Source organism: Rhincodon typus, chromosome 21 (genome assembly GCF_021869965.1).
Source record: "Rhincodon typus isolate 14 chromosome 21, sRhiTyp1.1, whole genome shotgun sequence".
Taxonomy (NCBI): Eukaryota; Metazoa; Chordata; class Chondrichthyes; order Orectolobiformes; family Rhincodontidae; genus Rhincodon; species Rhincodon typus.
Genome location: NC_063352.1, coordinates 8858117 through 8880929, shown reverse-complemented (window position 1 = coordinate 8880929; position 22813 = coordinate 8858117). Strand labels below are relative to the sequence as shown.

At 42.7% G+C, this 22813-nt stretch overlaps 1 protein-coding gene across 4 annotated transcripts in view; it reads right to left on the bottom strand.

Annotated features, from left to right (window-relative positions):
* Positions 1-22813, bottom strand: part of LOC109937458 (tektin-3-like) — a 60630-nt gene that overhangs the window by 19706 nt on the left and 18111 nt on the right. For all 4 annotated transcript variants that reach the window (XM_048609642.1, XM_048609640.1, XM_020536040.2 and 1 more), the window contains exons 5-6: positions 18495-18638; positions 13042-13264 (exon numbers count right to left, since the gene is read on the bottom strand). In XM_048609642.1, coding sequence (XP_048465599.1) covers positions 13042-13264; positions 18495-18638 — 367 coding nt within the window. The remainder of the gene's footprint in view (positions 1-13041; positions 13265-18494; positions 18639-22813) is intronic.

Sequence of the window (22813 nt, the reverse complement as noted above, 5' to 3'; positions counted from 1 at the left end):
AGCTCTACACCTTGTTATCTCGTTGCCTAGTAAAAGCGTCTTTTTTAAACTGTAATTTATGATCGTTAAATTGACATCATTATGGGCGACAACTAAGTTAGTTTCACCATTGCTGGCTGCTGGCCAGGGACAGGCTGTTCCTCTATTTATAATCTGCACGTTCACTTCAGATGCTGCCAAGTTTAGTACAACAGCAGTAATTTGATAGGACATACACACATAGAATTTTGGGCTCTCTGTAGGGGAGCGTAACATGTGTCACCAAGAGCAATCAGGGTAATTTTCAATATCGACTCCGTTGCAATAAACTGGAATAGCTAAATGCCAACCCACTATGGAAAGTGTCATGCTTTCAAATCCATTAGACCTCCAAGATTCCCGCAAACCCCTTCACCAACTCTCTGCAGGTAACTTCCATGCGTCAGCTTAGCATCCTCCCACCAGCAAAGCAGCTAAGCCAGTGAACTGAGTCGAGTGGGGCTTTGGATGCTTCATCCAGCCTCCCATTATTCCCAAAATCTAAACAGTTCCCAACTTAAACAATCCTTTCGTTTTCAGATGTTGGATTATTTTGACAACAGCTTGGTGAACACAGGAAAATCTCTTGCTCTCACGCTGACATCTCTGTCCTAAGCCTGCTGCACACACTGTTGCGTTTAGTTGAATAGCTCAGTTTGGGGAGCATTGGTTTGAAAGCTTCACATACGCCTTGAGGTACAGCACCCCACCTCTTAATGAGGCACATTACAAACTGCCAGACTCAACATTGATCTCAACAATTTCGGCTCTGTTTTGTTTCTTTTTGTTTGCATTTTTTTTTGGATTTGCTCTCATTTTCAATTTCAGACAGCAGGACATCTGTTAAAAGCCCTTTTTATTGTTTCTTTCCTTGGCCATGTTAAAATCTTTTCTTTCTCTCTGTCATTCAATCTCTCCTGTCCTTTGCCCTATCATTAACATTTCTTTTATCCTTGACTCAGCCACCCTTTGCTGAATGCTTCAAACTTTTCCCCAGTTCCGAAGGGTCACAGAGCTGAAACACAAACTCTATTTCTCACTCCAAAGCTACTACCAGAATCTGCTGAGTATTTCTGTTTCAGTTTCCGATCTCTAGCCTCTGCAGTACTCTGATGTTCACTTGGCTGAATCTGTCCTCGCATTGGTGGGAGAGTAATGGGTGGATCATGACTTTCTACCCATTCCCACGTTCCTCCACCACTGTCAAGTTTGATCATCGGTGAAATGAGGCAACAACAATACCAGTTCATCTCTGAGGAAGGGTCACCGGACCCAAAACATTAACTCTGATTTTTTTCTTCACAGATGCTGCCAGAGCTGCTGAGTTTTTCCAGCAACTTCTGTTTTTGTTCCCAGCCACAATACTATATGTGCTCAAGTAAACCATTCACCAGGCACTGTCAGGCCTGAGACCCCTGAATGTCCCACTGTTCCTTCTGGTTTATAGCTATTAGCAGGCACAGGAAAGACAAATGGAACAATAAAAAGGACGAATTCACAATCTGGATGTGAGCTCAGACCACGATTAATGGCAAGGTCTTTATTCTTATCGTACTATCGGTTTCAGACAGGTGACTAACACACCCTGGAAACTGAGGGCTGCAATTAGGAAGACAGCACAGTTCTGGGGGAGATTGCAACCTAACATTATCCCCCCTTCCTTAAGTTTTTGCTCAAAAATAGAGGCAAAGTCACATCAAACGTCTTCCCTCATCGGATGAAATTTAACCTTTGGCAGGATGCAAAATGGGCAGCAGTGACCTGGTCCATTGTTACTGTTTGCTGTAAGGACTGCAAGATGCTAAAGCAACGTGACTGAGATGAGGAGAAATTTCTTCACCCAGAGAGCGGTGAACCTGGAGAATTCTCTGTCACGGAAAGTGATTGAGGCCAAAACATTGAATGTTTTCAAGGAGTTAGATATAGTTCTTAGGGCTAAAGAGTATGGGGAAGAGAGTGGCAACCGGGTACTGAGTTGCATATATTGAATGGTGAAACAGGGTCAAAGGGCTGAATGGCCTACACCTGCTCCTATTTTCTATGTTTGTATGTTTTCTATCAACCTTGCAAGTTGTAGCTCACTGGTATAAATAGCACAGTGTGGGTGGAGTTCATCAAATTTTTTTATTCACTCGTGCAAGGTGGGTTTTGCTGGGTGGGCTAGCATTTATTGCCCATCCCCAGTTGTCCTTGAGAAGGTGCCCTTCAGCTGTTCTCTTGAACTGCTGCAGTTCATGTGCTGCAGGTAGACCCACAGTGCCCTTAGGAAGGGAATTCCAGGAATTTGTCCAGTGACAGTGAAAGAACAGTGATATATTTCCAAGACAGGATGGTGAGTGGCTTGGCAGGGAGCTTGCAGGGGGTGCTATTCCCATGTATCTGCTGCCCTTGTTCTTCCAGGTGGAAGTAGCCATGGGTTTGGAAGGTGCTGTCTAAGGACCTTGGTGAAATTGATGAATTGAGAGAACATTTGGAAATGAACACACAAAGAAGATAACTCAGTTCTTAAAGTAACAACAAGATTAGAGACTAGAATATGGGTGGCACAGTGGCTCAGTGGTTAACACTGTTGCTTCACAGCACCAGGGACCTGGGTTTGATTTCTTGGGTGACTCTCTCCATGGAGTTTGTATATTCACCCCATGTCTGTGTGGGTTTCCACCGGGTGCTCTGGTTTCCTCCCACAGTCCAAAGATTTGCAGGTTAGGTAGACTGGCCATGCTAAATTGCCCATAATGTTCAGGGATGTGTAGATTAGGTGGGTTAAAGGGGTGGGGGGATGCTCTTCAGAGGGTCGGTATGGACTTGTTGGGCTGAAGGGTCTGCTTCCACACCATAGGGATTCTATGATTATCACATATAGCACCATTTAGTCTGAATGCATAATAGGTAGTGTTATCTTCTTTTGGTCTATACTTTCTTTTAAGTTCCTTCTGAAATTGAGGGTGTAATGCTGACAAAGGTATGATTCTCACCATCAAACACATGTTGCTCGTGATCTAAAGGTAAGTATGTAAAAGCTGTCATTGAAGAAGAAGAATATTATTATTCTGGAAGCTGTTAGCACATCTTCAGCACCTTTAGACTTGGCGCAAATAAACTTGCACAGTTGCCAAAAGTTGCTAATCAGGTTTTTGAGCATTTAAGAGGTCAAAATAATTTAAAAAGCTGCCACACCTTTGAAACCTTATGAATGCTTCACTGGCCACACCTTTCTGATTTAAATATTTCAGTTGTAAGAAACGATGAGCTTGATACTATATCCTGGCCAGCCAACTTGCTACTGGCCAACAGAAATATGTTTTTCAGTTTTCCTTCAGGGTCCCTTTACATTTTCGTTTTGATATCTCATAACATCAGCATTTTAGGTGATGAATGATCATGACAGTCGTCATCATCATGTTGTTTTGCAGTGGGACTACTGGGATAAAAATTTGTGAGTTCTCCTCTCCTGGGTACACTGCCCATGGCCCCAGATTGCCACCTTCCTCAAGGGCACACACATGTTCTCAGTCAGACCACCTATAAGGTGCAGCATTAAATAACAGGGTGATTTCATTCTCGTCTCTTCCAGTGGCTGATTGCTAGGTACAACTGCCAGGAATCTCACAGATCATAGAATCCCTACTGTGTGGAAACAGGCCCTTTGCCCTAACAAGTCCACACCGACCCTCACAGCATCCAACCCAGACCCATCCCCCTATAACCCATCTAATCTACAAACTCTGAACAGTATGAGTAATTTAGCATAGCCAATCCACCTAACCTGCACATCTTTGGACTGTGGGAGGAAACCCACGCAGACAAGGGGAGAATGTGCAAACTCCACACAGACAGTCGCCCGAGGCTGGAATCGAACCCGGGTCCCGGGTGCTGTGAGGCAGCAGTGCTAACCACTGCACCACTTTGCCGTAAAATCACTTAGGTTTTCTTTCATTTAAACATGATGCAATTTTTAAAAAAAAATTCAACCTGTTGCCCCTCCCGGACTAGCCTGGAGAAGGTGGTGGTGAGCTGCCTTCTGGAACCGCTGCAATCTTTGGGATGTGATACACACACAATGCTGTGGCGGGGGCAGGGGGTGAGGGTGGGGGTAGGTGTACTTCCAGTGACAGTGACGGAACTTCACAGTGAGGATGGCCTCTGTCTTGGAGGGAGCTTGCAGTTGATGGTGTTCCCATATGTTTGCTACTCTTGCCCTTCTAGGTGGTAGAGATAGGAGGTTTAGAAGGTGCTGTTCAAGTAACCTAGGTGTGTTACTGCAGTTCACCTTATAGATGTACACTTCTAACACGGTGAATAAAGGGAGTGAATGTTGAAGGTGGTGACTTTGGTGCCAATCAAGCAGGCTTCTTCGTTCTGGTTGGAGTTGAGCATCTTTGGTGTTGATTGACCTGCATGCATCCAGCTAAGTTGGGAGTATTCCATCACACTCCTGACTTGTGCCTTTTGGATAGTAGATGAGCTTTGAGGAGTCAGGAGGCAAGTTACTTGCTGCAGAATTCCAAGCCTCTGGGAGGGTGGCTGTAGTACTCACATGGCTGGTCTAGTTCAGTTTCAGGTCGATGGAAAATCCTGGGATGTTAACAGTGGGTAACTCAGCAATGGTAATGCCATTGAATGTCAAGGGGAGATGGTTCCAGCTTCCCTCCTGTTGGAGATGGTCATTGTCTTGAATTTGGAGGGTGCAAGATGTTACTTAACGCTCATCAGCCCAAGCGTGGATGGTGTTCTCCCCTCGCTACACACAGATACAGACTGCTGAGTACCTGAGGAGTTGTGAGGGATACCTGACTTCATACAAAGTGTGTGAGCTGATGTCTGTGGGGATTTATTTCACTTTTGGCATAGTTGATAATTTCAGCAGTTTCAATTGGCCAATTGCCAAATATACTACTCCGTTTCCCTTCCCAGTAGGACTGAAAATCAGGCAGTGCTTGAACAGGCAAAAGACTGACATACACCAGGACATGGTCTGTGCCAAACACGCAGCTAGGCTCCTTTGTCTTGGTTGCATTGTAATCTCAAATTTCCCATTTCACATATCAGCAATCAGATCGTTCGCTTCTAGTTCTGACTAGAGATTTACCTCTGGAATTTCAATGGACAGATCTTTAGTGATTAGATAGGGAGGTGGTGGCATAGGGTAATACTGCTGGGTTTGTATTCTAAAGGCTCAGGCTAATGCTTTGGGGTCTTGGATTCAAATCCCACCATGGATACTGGTAGAACTTGAAACTAATTCATATAACCACAATATAAAGCTAAGCTCAGTGAAGGTGACCAATGATGTTTGCAAATGAAAACCCATCTGGTTCACTAGATCATCATCATAAAATCCCTACAGTGGGGAAACAGGCCCTTCAGCCCAACAAGTCCACACTGACCCTCAGAGCACACACCCAAACCCCATTCACCTGTAACCCACACATCCCTGAACACTACGGGCAATTTAGCATGGCCAATCCACCCTAACCTGCACATCTTTGGACTGTGGGAGGAAACTGGAGCACCCAGAGGAAACCCACACAGACATAGGGAGAATGTGCAAACTCCACACAGATAGTTGCCTGAGGCTGGAATTGAACCCAGGGCTCTGGTGCTGTGAGGCAGCAGTGCTAACCACTGTGCCACTGTGCCACCATGCCAACCCAAAAATATCCTTTAGAGAAAGAAATCTGCCAAACTTAACTGGTCTGGCCTTCTGTTGTTTTATGTACTTGTGGGATGTGGGCATCACTGGCTGGGCCAGCATTTATTGCCCATCCCTGGTTGCCCTTGAGAAGGTGGTAGTGAGCTGCCTTCTTGAACCACTGCAGACCATGTGCTGTAGATTGACCCACAATGCCCTTAAGGAAGGAATTCCAGGATTTTGACCGAGTGAAAGTGAAAGAACGGCGATATATTTCCAAGTCAGGATGGTCAGTGGCTTGGATGGGGACTCGTAGGGGCTGGTGTTCCCTACACGTGACTCCAGGCTAAGAGCAACGTGGTTGACTCCTTACTGCCCTCTGAAATTGCCCCTACCAAGCCATTCAGTTCAAGGACAACTGGGGCAACAAATGTTGACCTCGACAGTGATGCCCACATCTGATGAAAGACTTTGGTTTTTAAGTGGAGACCCGAAAGAAATGGTTTGTGTAACTAAAACTGGCTGTAATGCCAATTTTCTCAGCAATTTTGCCAATTGTTATTTGAAATTACATTCCAATTGATCTGCCATGGTTTGAAACCACCATTAAAGGTAATTGTTTAACTCCATCCCATTTACACCACAATTTATGGCACAGACTTTGATTCACATAAGACTTAATTCAATAGTGAAAACATCTTAACCATAATAAAAATCCCTTCAACATTTCACATGCGCAGTTAAAATGACATTTGATACCATGCCATATAAAAAAAAAGTTTAGGCCTGATGGCAAAAACTTGGTCAGCGAGGTAAGTTTAAAAGAGCTTGACATGGAACAAGAGTTAGAGAGTGGCATGTGGTTAGCACTGCTGCCTCACAGTGCCAGGGATCTGAGTTCAACTCCACCCTTGGGTGACTGTCTGTGCAAAGTTTGCACGTTCTCCCTGTGTCTGTACTGGGTTTCCCCTGGGTGCTCTGGTTACCTCTCACAGTCCAAAGATGTGCAGGTTATATGGATTAGCCACAGGGAAATGTGGGGTTGTAGGGTAGGGGAATGGGTCTAGGTGGGATGCTCTTTGGAGGGTTGGTGTGGATTTGCTGGGCCGAATGGCCTGCTTCCACACCGTAGGGATTCTACGAGAGGTGGTGAGCTTTAGGCAGGGAATTCAAAAAACCTGGTGGAACACGGTGGCTCAGTGGTTAGCACTACTGCCTCACAGCGCTAGGGACCCGGGTTTGATTCCACCCTCGGGCGACTATCTGTGTGGAGTTTGCACGTTCTCCCCGTGTCAGCGTGGGTTTCCTCCCACAGACCAAAGATGTGCAGGCGAGGTGGATTGGTCATACTAAATTGCCCATAGTGTTCAGGGATGTATAGATTAGGTGGGTTATGGGTGGATGGGATGCTCTGGGTCTGAGTGGGATGTTCTGAGGGTTGGTGTGGACTTGTTGGGCTGAAGGGCCTGTTTTCACACTGTAGGGATTCTATGATTCTATGAAATATAATCAGATGAGCATTGGAGGACAGCAGGTACCTCTCAGTGGGTCCTGGTGTTGGAAGAGATTACAGAGGTAGGGAGGGGTGAAGCCATAGAGCGACTTGAAATCAAGATTAGAACTTTATAATTGGTGTTTAACTGGGAGCCAATGTAGCTCAGTTAGCATTGAGCGATAGGAAAATTGAGCTTTGAGTGATCCATGGTGGATAATCGATGTCAGTACTTGCATTTGACTCTGGAAAAATGCACAAACACATGTCTCCAATGTTGCAATCTAAACAGTGATTTAAGAAGGATAAATAGATCAATGATCTGCCAATTGCATAATATAACCTGCAAAAGGAGAATGGTTGTGCCATTGTGGGCACACTCACTGTCTGATTGGTGGCTAAAAAACACAGACTTCACTTCTGCGTGGTGGGAAACCCTATGAGGGGCATTTGAATCAATCATGCACCTGCAGGATGCAGGTCGAAATCATTTGTGATTGTGTCACTGTGAAAGGCATGCAGTGCACAAGTAAGCGAGCTGCAAATGTTGGTGACCTGCAATGCTGACCGTGTCACTGGTCCTTGTGAATTACAGAGAGACGTCTCTGTGAAGCGGAAGTGACCGAAAGTGACCTTAAAAGAAGCAATTGTGGCTCACAATGCACACAACTAATACAAGACCTCCTGAGGTGCACAGGGCCATAGAACCAATTCCTTCTCCAATATACTGTAAGTATAATGCAAGACTCTCTTATATGCAACATTACCGTTCATGGATAACATGGAGAATTAGGTTTTTTGCCACATGTAAAGTACAGGGATACATGAGTACAGTGAAAAGCGTATAAAGTCAATATTTCCGGTGCTATCATGGTGCAAAGATACCGAGGCACAAAATCTTAGGTATAAATTAGAAAAGTAAAGAACTAATGGTAAAAGTTCAACATTACAGTCCTAAATTGTGGTTGGGAACGGAAGGGATCAACGCTCATGTAGCAATAACATTCTGTTACTATCTATTTACCAATTGACTGGTGATGCAGTCATCAGAATAAAATGCCAAGTTGGGTCAATGTGTGGTCCTCCTTTTACAGAAAGCTTGATGTCCCACAAATGAGAAGTATTTTAAGCTGTCATTTATAAGGGATGTGAATGCTGACTTCTCTTATTGCTAAGGATCTGTTCTGTCTCTTCTATTCCCCGCACAGGTGACTGGTGGGCCCTACCACTGCACAGTCGGGGACATCCTGGACATTGTTCCTGTGCCGCAAGGAAGGTGCAGAGAAATAGGAGAGGACAGATGTGTCGGCAAGCCCAGGACCAGGAGCAACCTCCAACTGAACCCAGACAGCATCCAAATAAAGAGAGCGCAGGAGAAGTGCTCCTCCTGTGGAGGCACAGGAGAGCCAGAGGCTTTTGTTCCTCGAGCTATTTCCTCCTCATGAGCAAGGCATACTGTCAGCGCAGGCTGAGGATGTCCCAGGCCGCAACAACTGAGCTGTGCTAACTGCTGGAGTGGGACCTATGACTAAGGACAGCACACTGGCTCAGTGTTTAGCACAGCTGCCACGTAGCGCCAGGGATTCAACTTCAGCCTTAGGTGACTGTCTGTGTGGAGTTTGCACATTCTCCCCGTGTCTGCATGGGTTTCCTCCGGGTGCTCTGGTTTCCTCCCACAGTCCAATGATGTGCAGATTAGGTAGGTTGGCCAAAATAAATTGCCCATAATGTTCAGGGATGTGTAGGTTGAGTGGATTAGTCATGGGAAATGCAGGGTTACAGGGATAGGGTAGGGGTGTGGGTCTGGGTGGGATGCTGTTTGGAGGGTTGGTGAGGTTCAATGGGCTGAATGGTCTGCTTCCACACTGTAGGGGTTGTATGATTCTATAAAGGAGTGAGTGGCCTTCCCACTTCAAGGTGACATTGGCATTTGAACGATTATGCAACTGGAAGGTTCCAAGGAGCCATAGTATTGGATCTCTCAATCATCTACCCACAAAATCCATCAAGACCATGATCAATGTAACTTGTGCTAAATCACACCACTTCACACCATGTTTCCCTGTGATGAGATCAATGCTGCAGGTCAGGCAGTAGGATTCAACAACATAGCTGGCTTCTCCCTGGTGCAGTGCTGACACACACGGTGCTGAGCAGGCCATATTATAGCACAGCTGAGTTCATCAATAGAACAGGGTTCCAGTCCACCAATACATGGATAATCTGTGATCATTGGTACCACATCTCGGACATCTGTACCTGGTATCCGGGGAGCTGCTATGATGCTGACATCCTTGGGAAATCTCACATTCCTTCTGTGTTTGAGGGGCAAGATGCTTTGAGGGTGGTTACTGAAAGACAAGGGCTATTCTCTGTGACCATGGTTGATGGCTGAGTTACACAATCCTTGATTGAGGTGATATGTAGTTGCAATGCAGTCCATTCTTTGACCAGGGCTTTGACAGAGCAGACAATAGCTGAAGATGAGATTCTGCTGTTTGGACCAGGTAGGTGGAACATTGCAGTATTAACTGGACAGTGAGCTGCATAATCTAGTATGCTGTGCTCTGCAAAACTGGAACAGGAAAAGAGGAGATAGCAAGAACTGTAGATGCTGGAATCAGAGATAACACAGTGTGGAGCTGGAGGAGCACAGCAGGCCAGACAGCATCAGAGGAGCAGGAAAGTTGACATTTTGGGTCGGGACCCTTCTTCAGAAACAGGGAGAGGGAAGGGAGTTCAGAAATAAATAGAGCTCCCTTCTCCCTCCCCATTTCTGAAGAAGGTAGCTGAGGCGAAACATCAACTTTTCTGCTGCTCTGATGCTGCCTGGCCTGCTGTGCTCCTCCAGCTCCACACTGTGTTATCACAGGAAAAGAGGAGCTGTGATGGAGGCTAAGAGATTTAGAGCAATCTTCAGGATGAGAAAGATGAGGACATTGAACAGAAGGAACATTACCTTCTGCATAATAGTGCAGCACTACAAACCAATACAGGACTTAACTGACAGCCAGTTCCAGTAGATGTGTGCAGTGATCATTCATTGACTGTACTTACAATCACCAAAAACAAAAAGAGATTTAAGAGAAAAAAGCATATTTTCTTTTCGGAACACAAACAAAATGCTGATGCGTGGAGCATTTTACAGTCTTTGGAAATGTTTGAAGCCTTTCCTGTATGTGATGGTCCTGCATTCATCATTGATAAGATGCTAGTCTACATTGGGCACTCTGAAAAGTGTAGCAGTGATTTAGAGAAGCTTGTAAGATGAGGTGTGACTAAGGACCAGTGAGTTGTCTGGTCTGGTGGTTTAACAGCCACAGGTGTAAGAACATGTTCAAGGAGGTAACACCTATGCCACCTATTCACCTTAAGAGCCATTGCTTTTTGACTACTGTGCTGCGACATTGATGGAGAAGGGCAACTGCAGAACTAGAGAAATTCAGCAGGTCTGTGGGCAGAGGAACAGAGTCAACATTTCACATCCAATGTTAATCTTCTTCAGAGCTAGAAGGAGAGTTACACAAGACCCCAAACGTTAACTGTTTTCCTGTCCCCACAGTTGCTATGAGACCTGATGAGTTTCTTCGGTAAAATCTTTCTGTTTTTTGTTATGCAAGTGTCTCTCGCTGTAGTAAAACCCGGGAAATGTGATCAGAGTTAATCCAATTCTTCAGCATTGTCTCCCACGTCCCTCATTTATGTCATAGGAGCTCACACCAGTGTCACAGCATGAGAGTTGCAGATCATCATTAATTATCACACATTACTATCACACCCAGCACAAGAATCACTGCTGACACTCCAATGTAGGACTGAGGAACTGCTAAAACATCTTTGTTAAAGAGTGGCACCACCTGCTTACCTGAATGGACATAAAAAGTTGCCATGGCATTATTTCAAAGAAAAACAGCTTTCACCATTAACATGCAATGTTTATCCCTTAATCAATACCACAACCAGGACACTAACATGTTTCAGTCTGTGAGAGTTTGCTGCATGTAAATTGGTTGTGTTTTCCCCGACATTACATTGACTACACTTCATAAATACTTCATTGGCAGTAAAGCGTTTTGAGAAGTTGGGTGGTTGTGACAAGATCTATATATATATGCCAGACTTTCACTTTTTTCTTCTGTCATCACATAATTTGATTTGTCAGATACAGTTGATTACAGCAAGTTTACATATGCCAAAAACAAAGTTCAAATTCCCAGCAGAAATCAACCTAGCCAATTCTTATACAAAAAAAAATTTAAACTGTTTCTATTTGGGAATCAGGTTTGCTGAGATGAAGGGGGTGATGCAGAAGAATCTGTCTCTGCAATGAATTTGTTTTTTTTACAAATCCAAGTTGCTTTTAGGTCGAGCTGTATTGCCGAATGAGATAAAAATGCATCTTCGCTGTCAAAGAAACAGGAGCAACAAGCTCTCTCACAATCACCAGACAGCATTCAAATAAAGGGCATTGTTAAATTTAGTAGCTTAGGCAAATCATTTGGAAAATTGGTTAACCAGTGAATGTCACAAACACATACCAGTAAGATGGGTCCTGCCCAAACACAGGAAATATACCAAAAAGTAGTGACTTGAAGTAAAATACAGTGTAGCCTCTTGGATACAAGGAATTTTGTAAATACAAACAGGATGAAATTTGGCTTCAAAATTTTCAGCAAACGGGCTCATTGTGAATCCACAGCTTGTTTTATAGCATAGGTGATGTTTCCTTTCCAAAGGCAAGGCCTTTGAGAGGAGGAAGTAATCAGGCAGGGAAGGGAGGTGCAGTGGGTGCCTGGGAGAAGGTAAATGGAGTGATTGGGCAGGGGAAGGGCAGTGATGTTCAGCAGCCTACGTTTTTTTGAAATTGGAGCCAGGAAGAGCACACCTCCTTCTCTTGTGTCCACATTTGGCACTTTTTAAAAAATTCATTTCGATAGCAGCCTTTAGCAGTTCCTTGTAAGGACCTCTGGTCAGATGTCATTTATCTGAATGTAGCTAGCCAATGCTAGCTAATGTACTCAGAACAAATCCATTTGATAACAATGGTATCAAGCAGGAATTATGTAACATATTTATCAATACATAAAGATGTCTGTTTTAAGAGTGTTTGGATGACCATACCAGTACAGTGAGTAGCACAGTAGAAATTTTATATGTACACCATCATCATGGCAAATGCCTTGTATATGTAAATGCCTGTAATTATTGGTGTTGTGGGTATCATTGCATTTCAACAATCAGTTTGCTCAATCAATTCCCAATCTAGAAATGATTCTCAAAGTCCCAGAAGGGAGAGGTGAAAATGGTCCAATCCAGTGCGCCGTTTCTCACTACAGTTGAGATTTGTGTCTCCCCAAGTGAAAAAGAGATTAGCATACAAACTGGGTTCAGATAAGACCAATTTTAAAAATCAAAGCTCTCAAGCATGCAGTGTAGTAGAAAACTCATCATTGGACAGAATGGGTGTCACCTCAACAACACTATAGATACTCAGCACCATCTCAAACAGAGGAATTTTGTTGGTTGGTATATCTGCCAGAAAACACAACTTCCCTCTCCCTTTCTCCCACGCCTGTGCATGGTAACTGCAACATCTACCATCTACAGCATGGACTGTAGCAGCTTATGAGGCTTAGCACAGTAGTACTTTCCCAAGCCAATGGTCTCTACAACCAAGAAGGACAAAAGCAGCACTGTATTGAAAACACTATTAACTTTCCCATTCAAGTTGCATCTTGGCTTGGACCTATATATCCATTCTTTAGGAGTCTCTTAGTCAAAATTCTAGAGTTCTGTAACACCATCATAGCAGCATTATTGCTATAAGTTCTACAACAATTCACAAAGAAGGCCCTGTCTGCATCTCAAACAATAAACATACACAGGTATAATCCCTTACCTTTGACAGGTGCATCTGTAACTTTTTCTTAGCATCTCCAATTTCAAAGATGCGATGTGTAAATGCAAGGTTGACATTGTTAAACTGTTTCCACAATTCCTCTGAAGTAGCAGCGAGGAGTTTCTCGAGCTCATCTCGCAGTCTTGCTGAAGCAGCCCGCTCACACTGTGAACGCAATATGTTGTCTTCTGTATACTTTAACCAGGAATCAGGAGTGGAGATACTAACAAAATAAAATTCAACATATTCGAACAGATCAATATAAGTAAACGGTCCTTTCAGATAGATTTGATTATTTAAAGCTTTGTTGAAAAACAGACATCCCTAAATTGGATAATATCTGTGCAGAATTTTGGCCCGTTACATTCATTCTCATAAAGTCCAATTCATTCTCATAAAGTCAAAGTCCAAGTTAAGTTTTGCCATTTTTTTTAACATGCACTTGAGTGAAAATGACAGAGTGGAATTGTTATTTTACAAACAATCAGAACGCCCTGAATAAAGTGGGCCACTTAAAAACTGTTTCTGCTTAGGAACATTTGAGTCAGCAGGCACTGTGGGAGACCAAAGTATTGTTTGCTTTGTGGTAAGAAAATGTATGTTCACAAAATGTCTCTCTCCACACACCCACAGCCAACAGTTCAGAATATTCAAAAAGATTGAGGCAGGCATGTTTGTCCAAATACCCTCTTTACCTCTTCCAGTGTAAGATGTCATGGAAAAACATTGCTTGTGTTTTTGATTTCATCACTTAGGTTTTGTTTATGCACCAAGCCAAAGTATAAGAATAGGAGGTGGACTGTACTTTTTTTTAATCCTGATCATCTCCAGATCTCATTTACAGATTAAAGATGCAAGGATGGAGAAAGGCAACTGAATGATTTTCTCTTGCACAGAAAGCACTGTTGGCATTTTCTCTGATATACCAGGGAAGACTGGAAGCACAACAATATTGAGAGTTTTTTTTTGTGGTACATGTACTCTGCTACTCTGTCAGCAGGAGAGGGGAATGACTAGTGAGTTCACCAACATAGTGATGCGAGCTCTCACTGCCAAGTATCTGGAGAGAGGGCCAGCTGCTCTTGATTGGAAAATGATGTTCAGCACAGGAAATATGTACAAAGTTATAGCATTCCCTCTGCGGTTTTCTTCTTCAACAACATGACATCACATGCTTGCTGGTTCTTTCATCTGGGAAGTCAAAGGCCACAGATATTCCGTGGCCAATACCAACGTCAAGCTCATTTGACAAGCAGTAAACAAGCAACGTACCAAGACGGCTACAATTAGTTTATATTAACTGCACGATGGAATTTTCTGCTAACAGAAGTCATTCAACAAAATCATCATTTGGCAGAACTAATGAAGCCCATGCCCACATGATTAAATAGTCACACTGACTGTCAGCAATGAAAGATGAGCTGGTGACAGAGAAGCAACCATTGTATCCATTTGCACTGCCAAAGACTTATACAATTAGTGCATTCTATAAATAAAGCCGTGTATGTTTGTCAATGGCTCCTTCCTTCAACAAATGATCTAGTGCTTTTTTAACGGAGTAAAGAAGTCATTGTCGATGGAAAGACTTATCCAGCTGTGATTCCTCACACAGATGGACAGTATGGCTCAATTTACTGCCCCTCTTTCCCTTTCTCAAAGGGCATATGCATAGCTCTGAGGCAAATTCCTGCAAAAACATGCATTTGTACTCCTTTTGGAAACCCTCTGCCATGTCTACTCATACAGGAACCAGCTGGTTGTACAACAGTCATCCACATGGAGCTATTTAAACAACAATGGATGGATTTTACTACTGCTTTAAAAACATGGTAGAGTCTACACAGAATTTGGAAAGATGGAACAACTTGGTTTATTCATTTTCAAATGGCTAATTTTAACCGTTGTCCTTCACTCCTTCCCTGAAGGAATTGAACACACGTCCCCCTCAACTCACCCCGCACCCCCCCCCCCCCCCAAACTCTCCCGCAACTCAATACAGCTCCTTGTTCAAACAGGGTGAAAAATACACTCAGCAACTATAGATCAATCAGTTTAATTTCAATGGTATGAAATAGTCTAGAAACAATAATTTGGAACACAATTCAACAGTCACTTGGACAGATGTGGAATAATTTAGGAAGGCCAGCAAATTACAGCAACTTACATTTAACTAATTTGCTTGAGTTTTTTGATGAAGTTTCAGATTTTATGAGGGTAATGTGGGTGATCATGTGTATATGCACTTCTAAAAGACTTTGATCTAATGGTGCAAACTGGGATTGTCGGAAAAGTTAATGCTCATGAACTAAAAAGGAAAATAGCAGCGTAGATATGAAGTTGACTGAATGATAGGAATCAGGGTAGTGGTGAACACTTGTTTTTAGACTGGAGGAAAGTGTATATTGGGATTCCCCAGGTATTTGTATTTGAATCACTTTTTTCTCGATCCATTTGAATGACCACGACTTGGGTGTCTAGGGCACAATTTCAATGTCTGAGGATGACATAAAACTTCAAAGTATTGTACACTGAGAAGATGATACTAATAGACTAGAAAGATCGTAAAAAGAGACACTTAAAATTGTCCGTGCTCTGAAAAGATCAAATTGAGACAACCCATTCCCGTTGGTGGATGGACATCACTTTCAAGCAAATGGCAAAAGAGCCAGAGTTGACATGAGGAAAGGCATTTTTATACTGTGAGAAATAAGGGTCTGGAATAAACTGCCTGAGAATGTGAAGGCAGATTTAATTGTGGCTTTCAAAAATGGCTTAGATGATTATCTAATGGGAGAAAAAAGGCAGGGGTGTGGGACTGGTTAAGTCTCTCTTTAAGAATTCCGACACAAAGATGATGAACTGAATGAACTCCTGTGTTGTGACTATTCTAAGAGAAAATTACTCCCCGCGCTTTATTTTGTACACATCTTGTCATGTATTCATGACAAGAGCATGGATATTTCACACTTGTTAAGTGTCTGACTTCTTTCATGTTGAGGTCAGGCATTTCAAAGTGACCTTTCAAGGGTGTGGGTGTGCTTGCGATTTCAGTGAATCCAGATGGTCGCAATTTGTTCTTGCACGGACAGGATGTTGACAATATGCAAAGGAAATTTCAAAAAAGAGCAGAGAACACTCCAGAGGAAGTGTTAGAAATGGGTCAACTTTCATACGCACAAAGCTGGGACATATTGACCAATCCCAGGTGAGTCAGCATCAGGTAAATAAAGCTTGACACCATTAACCACTTAAAAGCGTTACACAGGTGTCGTTTTTTTTAAAAAGTGATTAGTTGATACAGTCATGCTTTCTGGAATATTCTAATCTCAGCGTATATGTTTGGAGAACAATTTATCAGGTGAAGGATCTCATTACTGAAGTGCAAGACAATTTCCTATTTATAATGGAAATATTCCAATATTGAAAGGCATAATTCAGGAGGACAGGTAATGAATTAAGTACTTCAATGTGTTCTGACACCAAATCTTCCAATTTTAGTTAAGGCTCACACTTTGCCTGTGAATAATCGCTTTGCTCAGAATTCTTAGACTGAAACTTCATTAGTGGGCTTCTTAAAGGGACATGAGCCAATATAAATCTTACTTGCTTTCATATTTGTAGCTCCCTGTCATTCTCTGTCTTTGGTTCAATTCTGGATTGCTTACATACACTTTCCCTCATTGTCCTGTGTTGTGCAGGTTTTTAACGTCAGCCTTTCACCTACGTTCTCTTGACAGAAACCCTCGCTCACTGGCAGCAAGCATCAGAATTTTGTCCTACATCCCCATGATTGTCTACTACGCAGCCACAGCAATTCAGATTCCTCACCAAGAAATACACAGCCAGATGCTTATCCCCTTAGGTTGCAGAGTGGAGCATTGATATCCCTCTGGAGGTTGTGAATGAGCTGTGGGATGTGGGTGAGGAAGAGGAGTTCATTGCAAATTGATGCATGTGAATGAAGAAAAGTACCACAGATCGTTTGGTTGGCAAGGTCTTGATTTGCCATCATCTTTCTGGGAATGTCAGGGGAAATATGGCCTCACTGCCTCTACTTTGCTAGATATTCCTCCATTTAGTTTTACCATCTGGAAGATGGCTAGCAGACCACAAAGGAATGGGAAGGCTCTTTCCAAAGAAGTGAAGAATTCTACTCGAGAACATTTCAGAATAACAGAGACTCTTGCCACATCACATTGTTTGCAGTCAACACATCTAAAGTAGAGAGATAACAAGGTGTAGAGCTGGATGAACACAGCAGGCCAAGCAGCATCAGAGGAGCAGGAAGGCTGACGTTTCGGGCCTAGATTCTTCTTCAGAAATCAGAAGTATCTAAAAATCTAAAGTAGACATGCTTTTCACATGATGGGATAGTGACACACATGGAAGATTTGGCATAGCCTAGTCTCTGAGTACTCTCTGGTACAGTGATACAGAGCTATTGCATTCTGGTTTTGCCATTATCAAAAACCTTCACCGCGGTTATCAAGTGCTCATAGACCTGGTGCAGTATAAGTCAGGTGGTGGGTGAAGCTCTTCCAATTCTACTCCATCAAAATCGTACAACATGCTAATGTCTCAGTAAGATATTTCTAAAGATAAATGTGTTATTCCCAGCACTGGGGGAGGTGGGGGGTTGGAGCTTGACTCTGCCCAAATGTTTTTGTTTAGCAAGTCAGTAATCTCTTTTACAATTATCCCAATTTATATCTCGGTTGGACTTCAGATAGTCATTTGCTCAAAGTCATTGGGAACAAAAGTGAAGGGAGACGGGGAAGACAATGGCCTAGTGGTATTATCGCTGGGCTGGACTGTTAATCCAGAGACCCAGGTCATGTTCTGGGGACCCGGGTTCAAGTCCCACCAGAGTAGATAGTGAAATTTGAATTCAGTAAATATCTGGAATGAAGAGTCTAGTGATGACCATGAATCCATTGTCAATTGTCAGAAAAACCCATCTTGTTTACTAATGTCCTTTAGGGAAGGAAACTGCTGTCCTTACCTGCTCTGGCCTACATGTTACTCCTGACCCACAGCAATGTGGTTCACTCATAAGTGCCGTCTGGGCAATCAAGGATGGGTAATAAATGCTGGCCTAGCCAGCGACGCCCTCATCCCATGAATAAACAAAAGAAATTTAGAAATCAGACTCGCTATTACCTGGCTTATACTGCTCTATGAAATCATGATCGACTCCATTACTACCAATCCCACCAAAGGCAGTTTCCTAGATGTGGTGTTCTATCTCATCACAGCATCAGAATTGCTTTCCTACTGGTTTAATGTTTTAGTTGCAATTCTCCTCCCAACTATCCCTGCACAATGAATTACAACTAGTCCCATTGTGCATGGTGTACATTTTTAATGACCTTGTCATTAATTTTGAAAGTTTGAATCTTAGATTTAAATCTTTACTGAGATGAGAACCATGTTGGGTTAAAGTTGGCACTTACGTGGCATTCACTTGTTCAATTCCACAGTAATAGCTGATACCATCTGATGTGTTCTTCAACTGGTGCACTTTATCATCAATCCAGTAAGCTGCACATTTGTCACACAGATCCCGCTCCAGTTCATGCTGAGCTGCTCTGTTGTTTCTGTTTTAATAAGGAAAGGGTGTTCATATTTAGTAACCTTACATGACAGAGGACTATACAAGACTCAACCCTTCCCTGTAAGCGAATATACTATGAACAGACGACGTGCTTAGAAACTGGCTGACGGATTTGCTATGAAACTTGATTAACTGGAGGCCAACTTTCACACATTGCTTCTGCTCATTTAATCAAGAGTGGGAAGAGATGGCGAGGAATAGCCACACAAAATCAATTAAATATTTCCTTTCCACATTAAGTTTTGTAAAAGGCACAAGATAAAGGGTGCTAAAGGCTCTGCCTAGTGGAAGAAGCTACAGCATTGAAAAATACAAAACTAATGCACCCACGCCCTCAAAACAAAATACTCAAGAGCATAAGGAAAATACTGATCGAGGCCTCATTATTGCAGACCGGAGGGAAAGTGTGGATTTGATTAATGCTGACTGTTATTCATCATGCTAGCTGCCAACAGTTGCAAAAACCATATATTCCACTATGCTCACAAAAGTTTGCTCATTCACAGTACAGTGCAACCTCCTTGCTCATCGAAATGAAAGAGCAAAGAAATAAAGATTTCCAGTCAATAATGAACAAGAGATTTATGTTTTATTGGGTGCATTGCTCCGTCACGGGGCAAAACTGAACACTCACGTGGCAAATGGTGAAGCAGACTCAATGGGCTGAATAGCCTACTTCTACTCCTTTTCCTTATAGAATCATAGAAGCATAGAACCCTACAGTGTGGAAGCAGGCCATTTGGCCCATTGAGTCCTCACCGACCCTCCAAAGAGCATCCTACCCAAGCCCACTTCCTACCCTATCCCTGTAACTCTGCATTTCCCATGGCAAATCCACCCAACCTGCACATCTTTAGACCGTGGTTGTATCATCTATGCTCATTTTAAAGCTAAGATAAACAGATTTTTAATCAGTAAGGGAATCAAGGGTTATGGGGAAAGGCTGGAAAGTGGAGTTGAGGACGGTCAGATCAGCCATGATCTCATTAAATGACAGAGCAGACTTGATGGGCTGAATGGTCAGCTTCTGCTCCTATGTCTTATGGTCTTATGGGGAATCCCATTAGATGCTATGTCCATAAGATTGAATTCTCATTGCATTCTGCATCTTACTTGTCTCAATGATCAGTTATCATGACCTTGTACCAGCGTTAGCAAAATGTTTAGTGAAAGTCTAATAAAGATTCAAAACTCAAAGCCAGATTTTACCTAGGGCTCTGTTGGGAAAGACAGAGTTATGTATGGTAAAATGAAGCTGCTTTAATTATTGAGACAACAAGGTGCAGGGCTGGATGAACACAGCAGACCAAGCAGCATCATAGGAGCAGAGAGGCTGATGTTTCGGGCCTAGACCCTTCATCAGAAAAAAAAGGACTGTGCTTTAATTATTGCCCTGTTTCCTCTCTGCTTCTATCTTTTGGCTTTTTCTTTGTTTGGAGTACGGTGGTTCTTTGCAAGCTAACCCAAAGGAATGTCTGAGGTTGCATAAGAGATCTCATATACCCCTAGATAGAGAAGTCTGGATAGATACATTGGTTTTGTCTGTAGATGGCATCACACATGTGCCCAGGAAGATTCTGTATAGTGTAAAAGTAAGACTGTCTTGTCCACACTATTGCGAGTAGGATGATAAAGTAAGAACAGGCATGACATTTCTCATGTGAGACAATTTCCTTGCTGATATTCTCTATATTTCTGTACCACTGATCGACAAGTGTGCTGGTAGATGATCGAAATCATTAACATTGCTGATTAATCCTGCCAACTCCAGTGATTACAGACACAGCACCAGTGCCAAGCTTAAGCAATCTTAGATATAAAACCCTCCCCACACCTACCAGCCCTCACTGAAAAGAAAATTTGGCCAATCATGTCAACTAATTAATCACTCCAAATTCCTAACTGTCATCAAATACAATGTGAAATTTGTAGCATTTTTCAGTCAATTAAATTGATTCATGTGCTCATTCATTTACTCCCAGTTCCAATGGAATTAATTAGCACACGTATGCTGAATGCCAACAGGAATTGGTGTTATTTACACTACCACATGGGTTGGAGTATCACCAGCATGCAAGCTAAATAATGGCATCTAGAAATTTACATTTTTAAAGCCAGTAAACAGGATCCCAAGTGACCTGAAGAACTAGTTTTAGAGGATTTTCCCTGATCCCCTCTATATAAGGATGCAAGAAGTAACCTCCAGGATATTGTATTGAAATGACTTCCTGCAATTTTTCTCTTTGGTCTCATGTCCCTCTCAGTGCAACAGTTGAATGTCTCCAATTGTGGACCTCTCATATTCCAAGCAGCATTCAATCAATCATCATCAGGTCAGATTGCATCTCACTATATGGGCTGCCTCAGGTCCAGGCCTTTCCCAGACCAGAGAATTTGCTGGACTACCTAAGGTCATATGCCAGGGGTCAGCACAGGAGTTTTTAAACCATTCCTTTCTCTACTCCATCCATCTCTTCTACTTTCCTGGAGGTACCGACTTATATACGAAGGCACTTGCTCTTCTGATAGTCACCCCAATGGGTTAATCAACCATGGGATTATCACACAGGAAAAGGCATTTGCAGAGGATGGGTGACCATTCTCCTTGTCTTTCTTCTTGCACCAATCTCACAGCTTGATCTGTCTAATGTATTTTGGTTTTTCTTTGATGAATTTCTCTCAATTTTGTATCTGGAAACTGTAAGCCCTGCAGGAGCTTTGAAAAACCAGAGCACTGTGGGCACTGGGCTCCAGACCACGAATTAGGGAGTTCAGCATGTATTAATTCTCGTATTCTCCAATACAGTTCCTAAGCAGACAAATGTAAATCTAATTTCTTGTATTATAGTAATGGCACATTAATTATTTTATCTGTGAGTCTGTTGCTGTATATTGTTCAAATTGATTTTACATGCATGTTGCAGCTTGAAGCTATCAATAACAATAGTGGAGGCTCCAATTTATTTCCATCACATCCTGATCAGGAATCTCTCCAGATCTTATCAAATCAAAGGTTACTGGGGAGGGGCCAGTGGGGGGTAGGTTCAAAACACATGAAAAGCACTTGATGTCTGCTATTGTCAAGCATAGGCCAACTGTTACAAGATACATGTGATAACCAAGGCCCAATGAATACAGTGGAAACAAACAACTGGTCACTCCATCTAAAGATATGGCTGAGATCAGAAATTGAACAGAATCTGCCGTTGTATAATTGAGGCTCGATACAGTAAATGAACCTGGCTCATGTTAAACAAATAGAGATAGATCCAATCAACCCTCAAGGGTACATGGTATACAGGTCATATATTAGCATGGGTAAGGGATTCTTTTTAACTAACAGCAAGCGCAGAATAGAGATAAATGGGATTTTACAAGGTTAGCTCGCTGAAACGTGTTGTATACCACATGATCAGTGCTTCAGTCTGAACTATTCACAATCTATATAAATGACCTTATTGAGGGAATCCAAATTTATGGTAGTTAAATTTGCCAATGACACCATGCTAGTGGGAAAGTAAGTTATCAAGAGAAGGTAGAGAGTCTGCAAAGGGATATAGGCCAGTTAATTGGTGAAGCATTGATGAGATCACATCTGAAGTACCACAGATGCTTTTCATCTCTGTATTTAAAAAAACACTTTAGAAGAAGTTCAGAGAATGCTCATTCAACTCATTCCTGTGATGAAGGGTTTATCTTATGAGGAAAGGTTGAACACGTTAGGCCTGTATCTACTGGAGTTTAGAAGAAAGGGAAGTGATCTTATTAAAACATGCAAGGGAACTGGATGCTGGAGGGTGTATCTTCGTGTGGGGAAGGCTAAGACTCAGTAATATCATTTACGAGTCCTCCCTCCCTCTCTCTCTCTCTCAGAGAGTCATTAGGGTGTGAAATTCTCTATCCCAGAAGGTAGTAGAGACTGGGTCATGAAATTGATTCAAGGTTGAGTTTGTTAGATTTTTGATGGACAAGGGAGTGAATGGTTATGGGGATACAGACAGACAGGTGGAACCGAAAACACAACCGGATCAGGCATGATCTTACTGAATGGTGGAGCTGACTCAACAAACCCTATGGCCTACTCCTGCTTGTAAGTCCTTTGTCCTTATCTCATAAAATTATATCACTTCATGCAGTATTCTTGGCTCCCATAGGTTA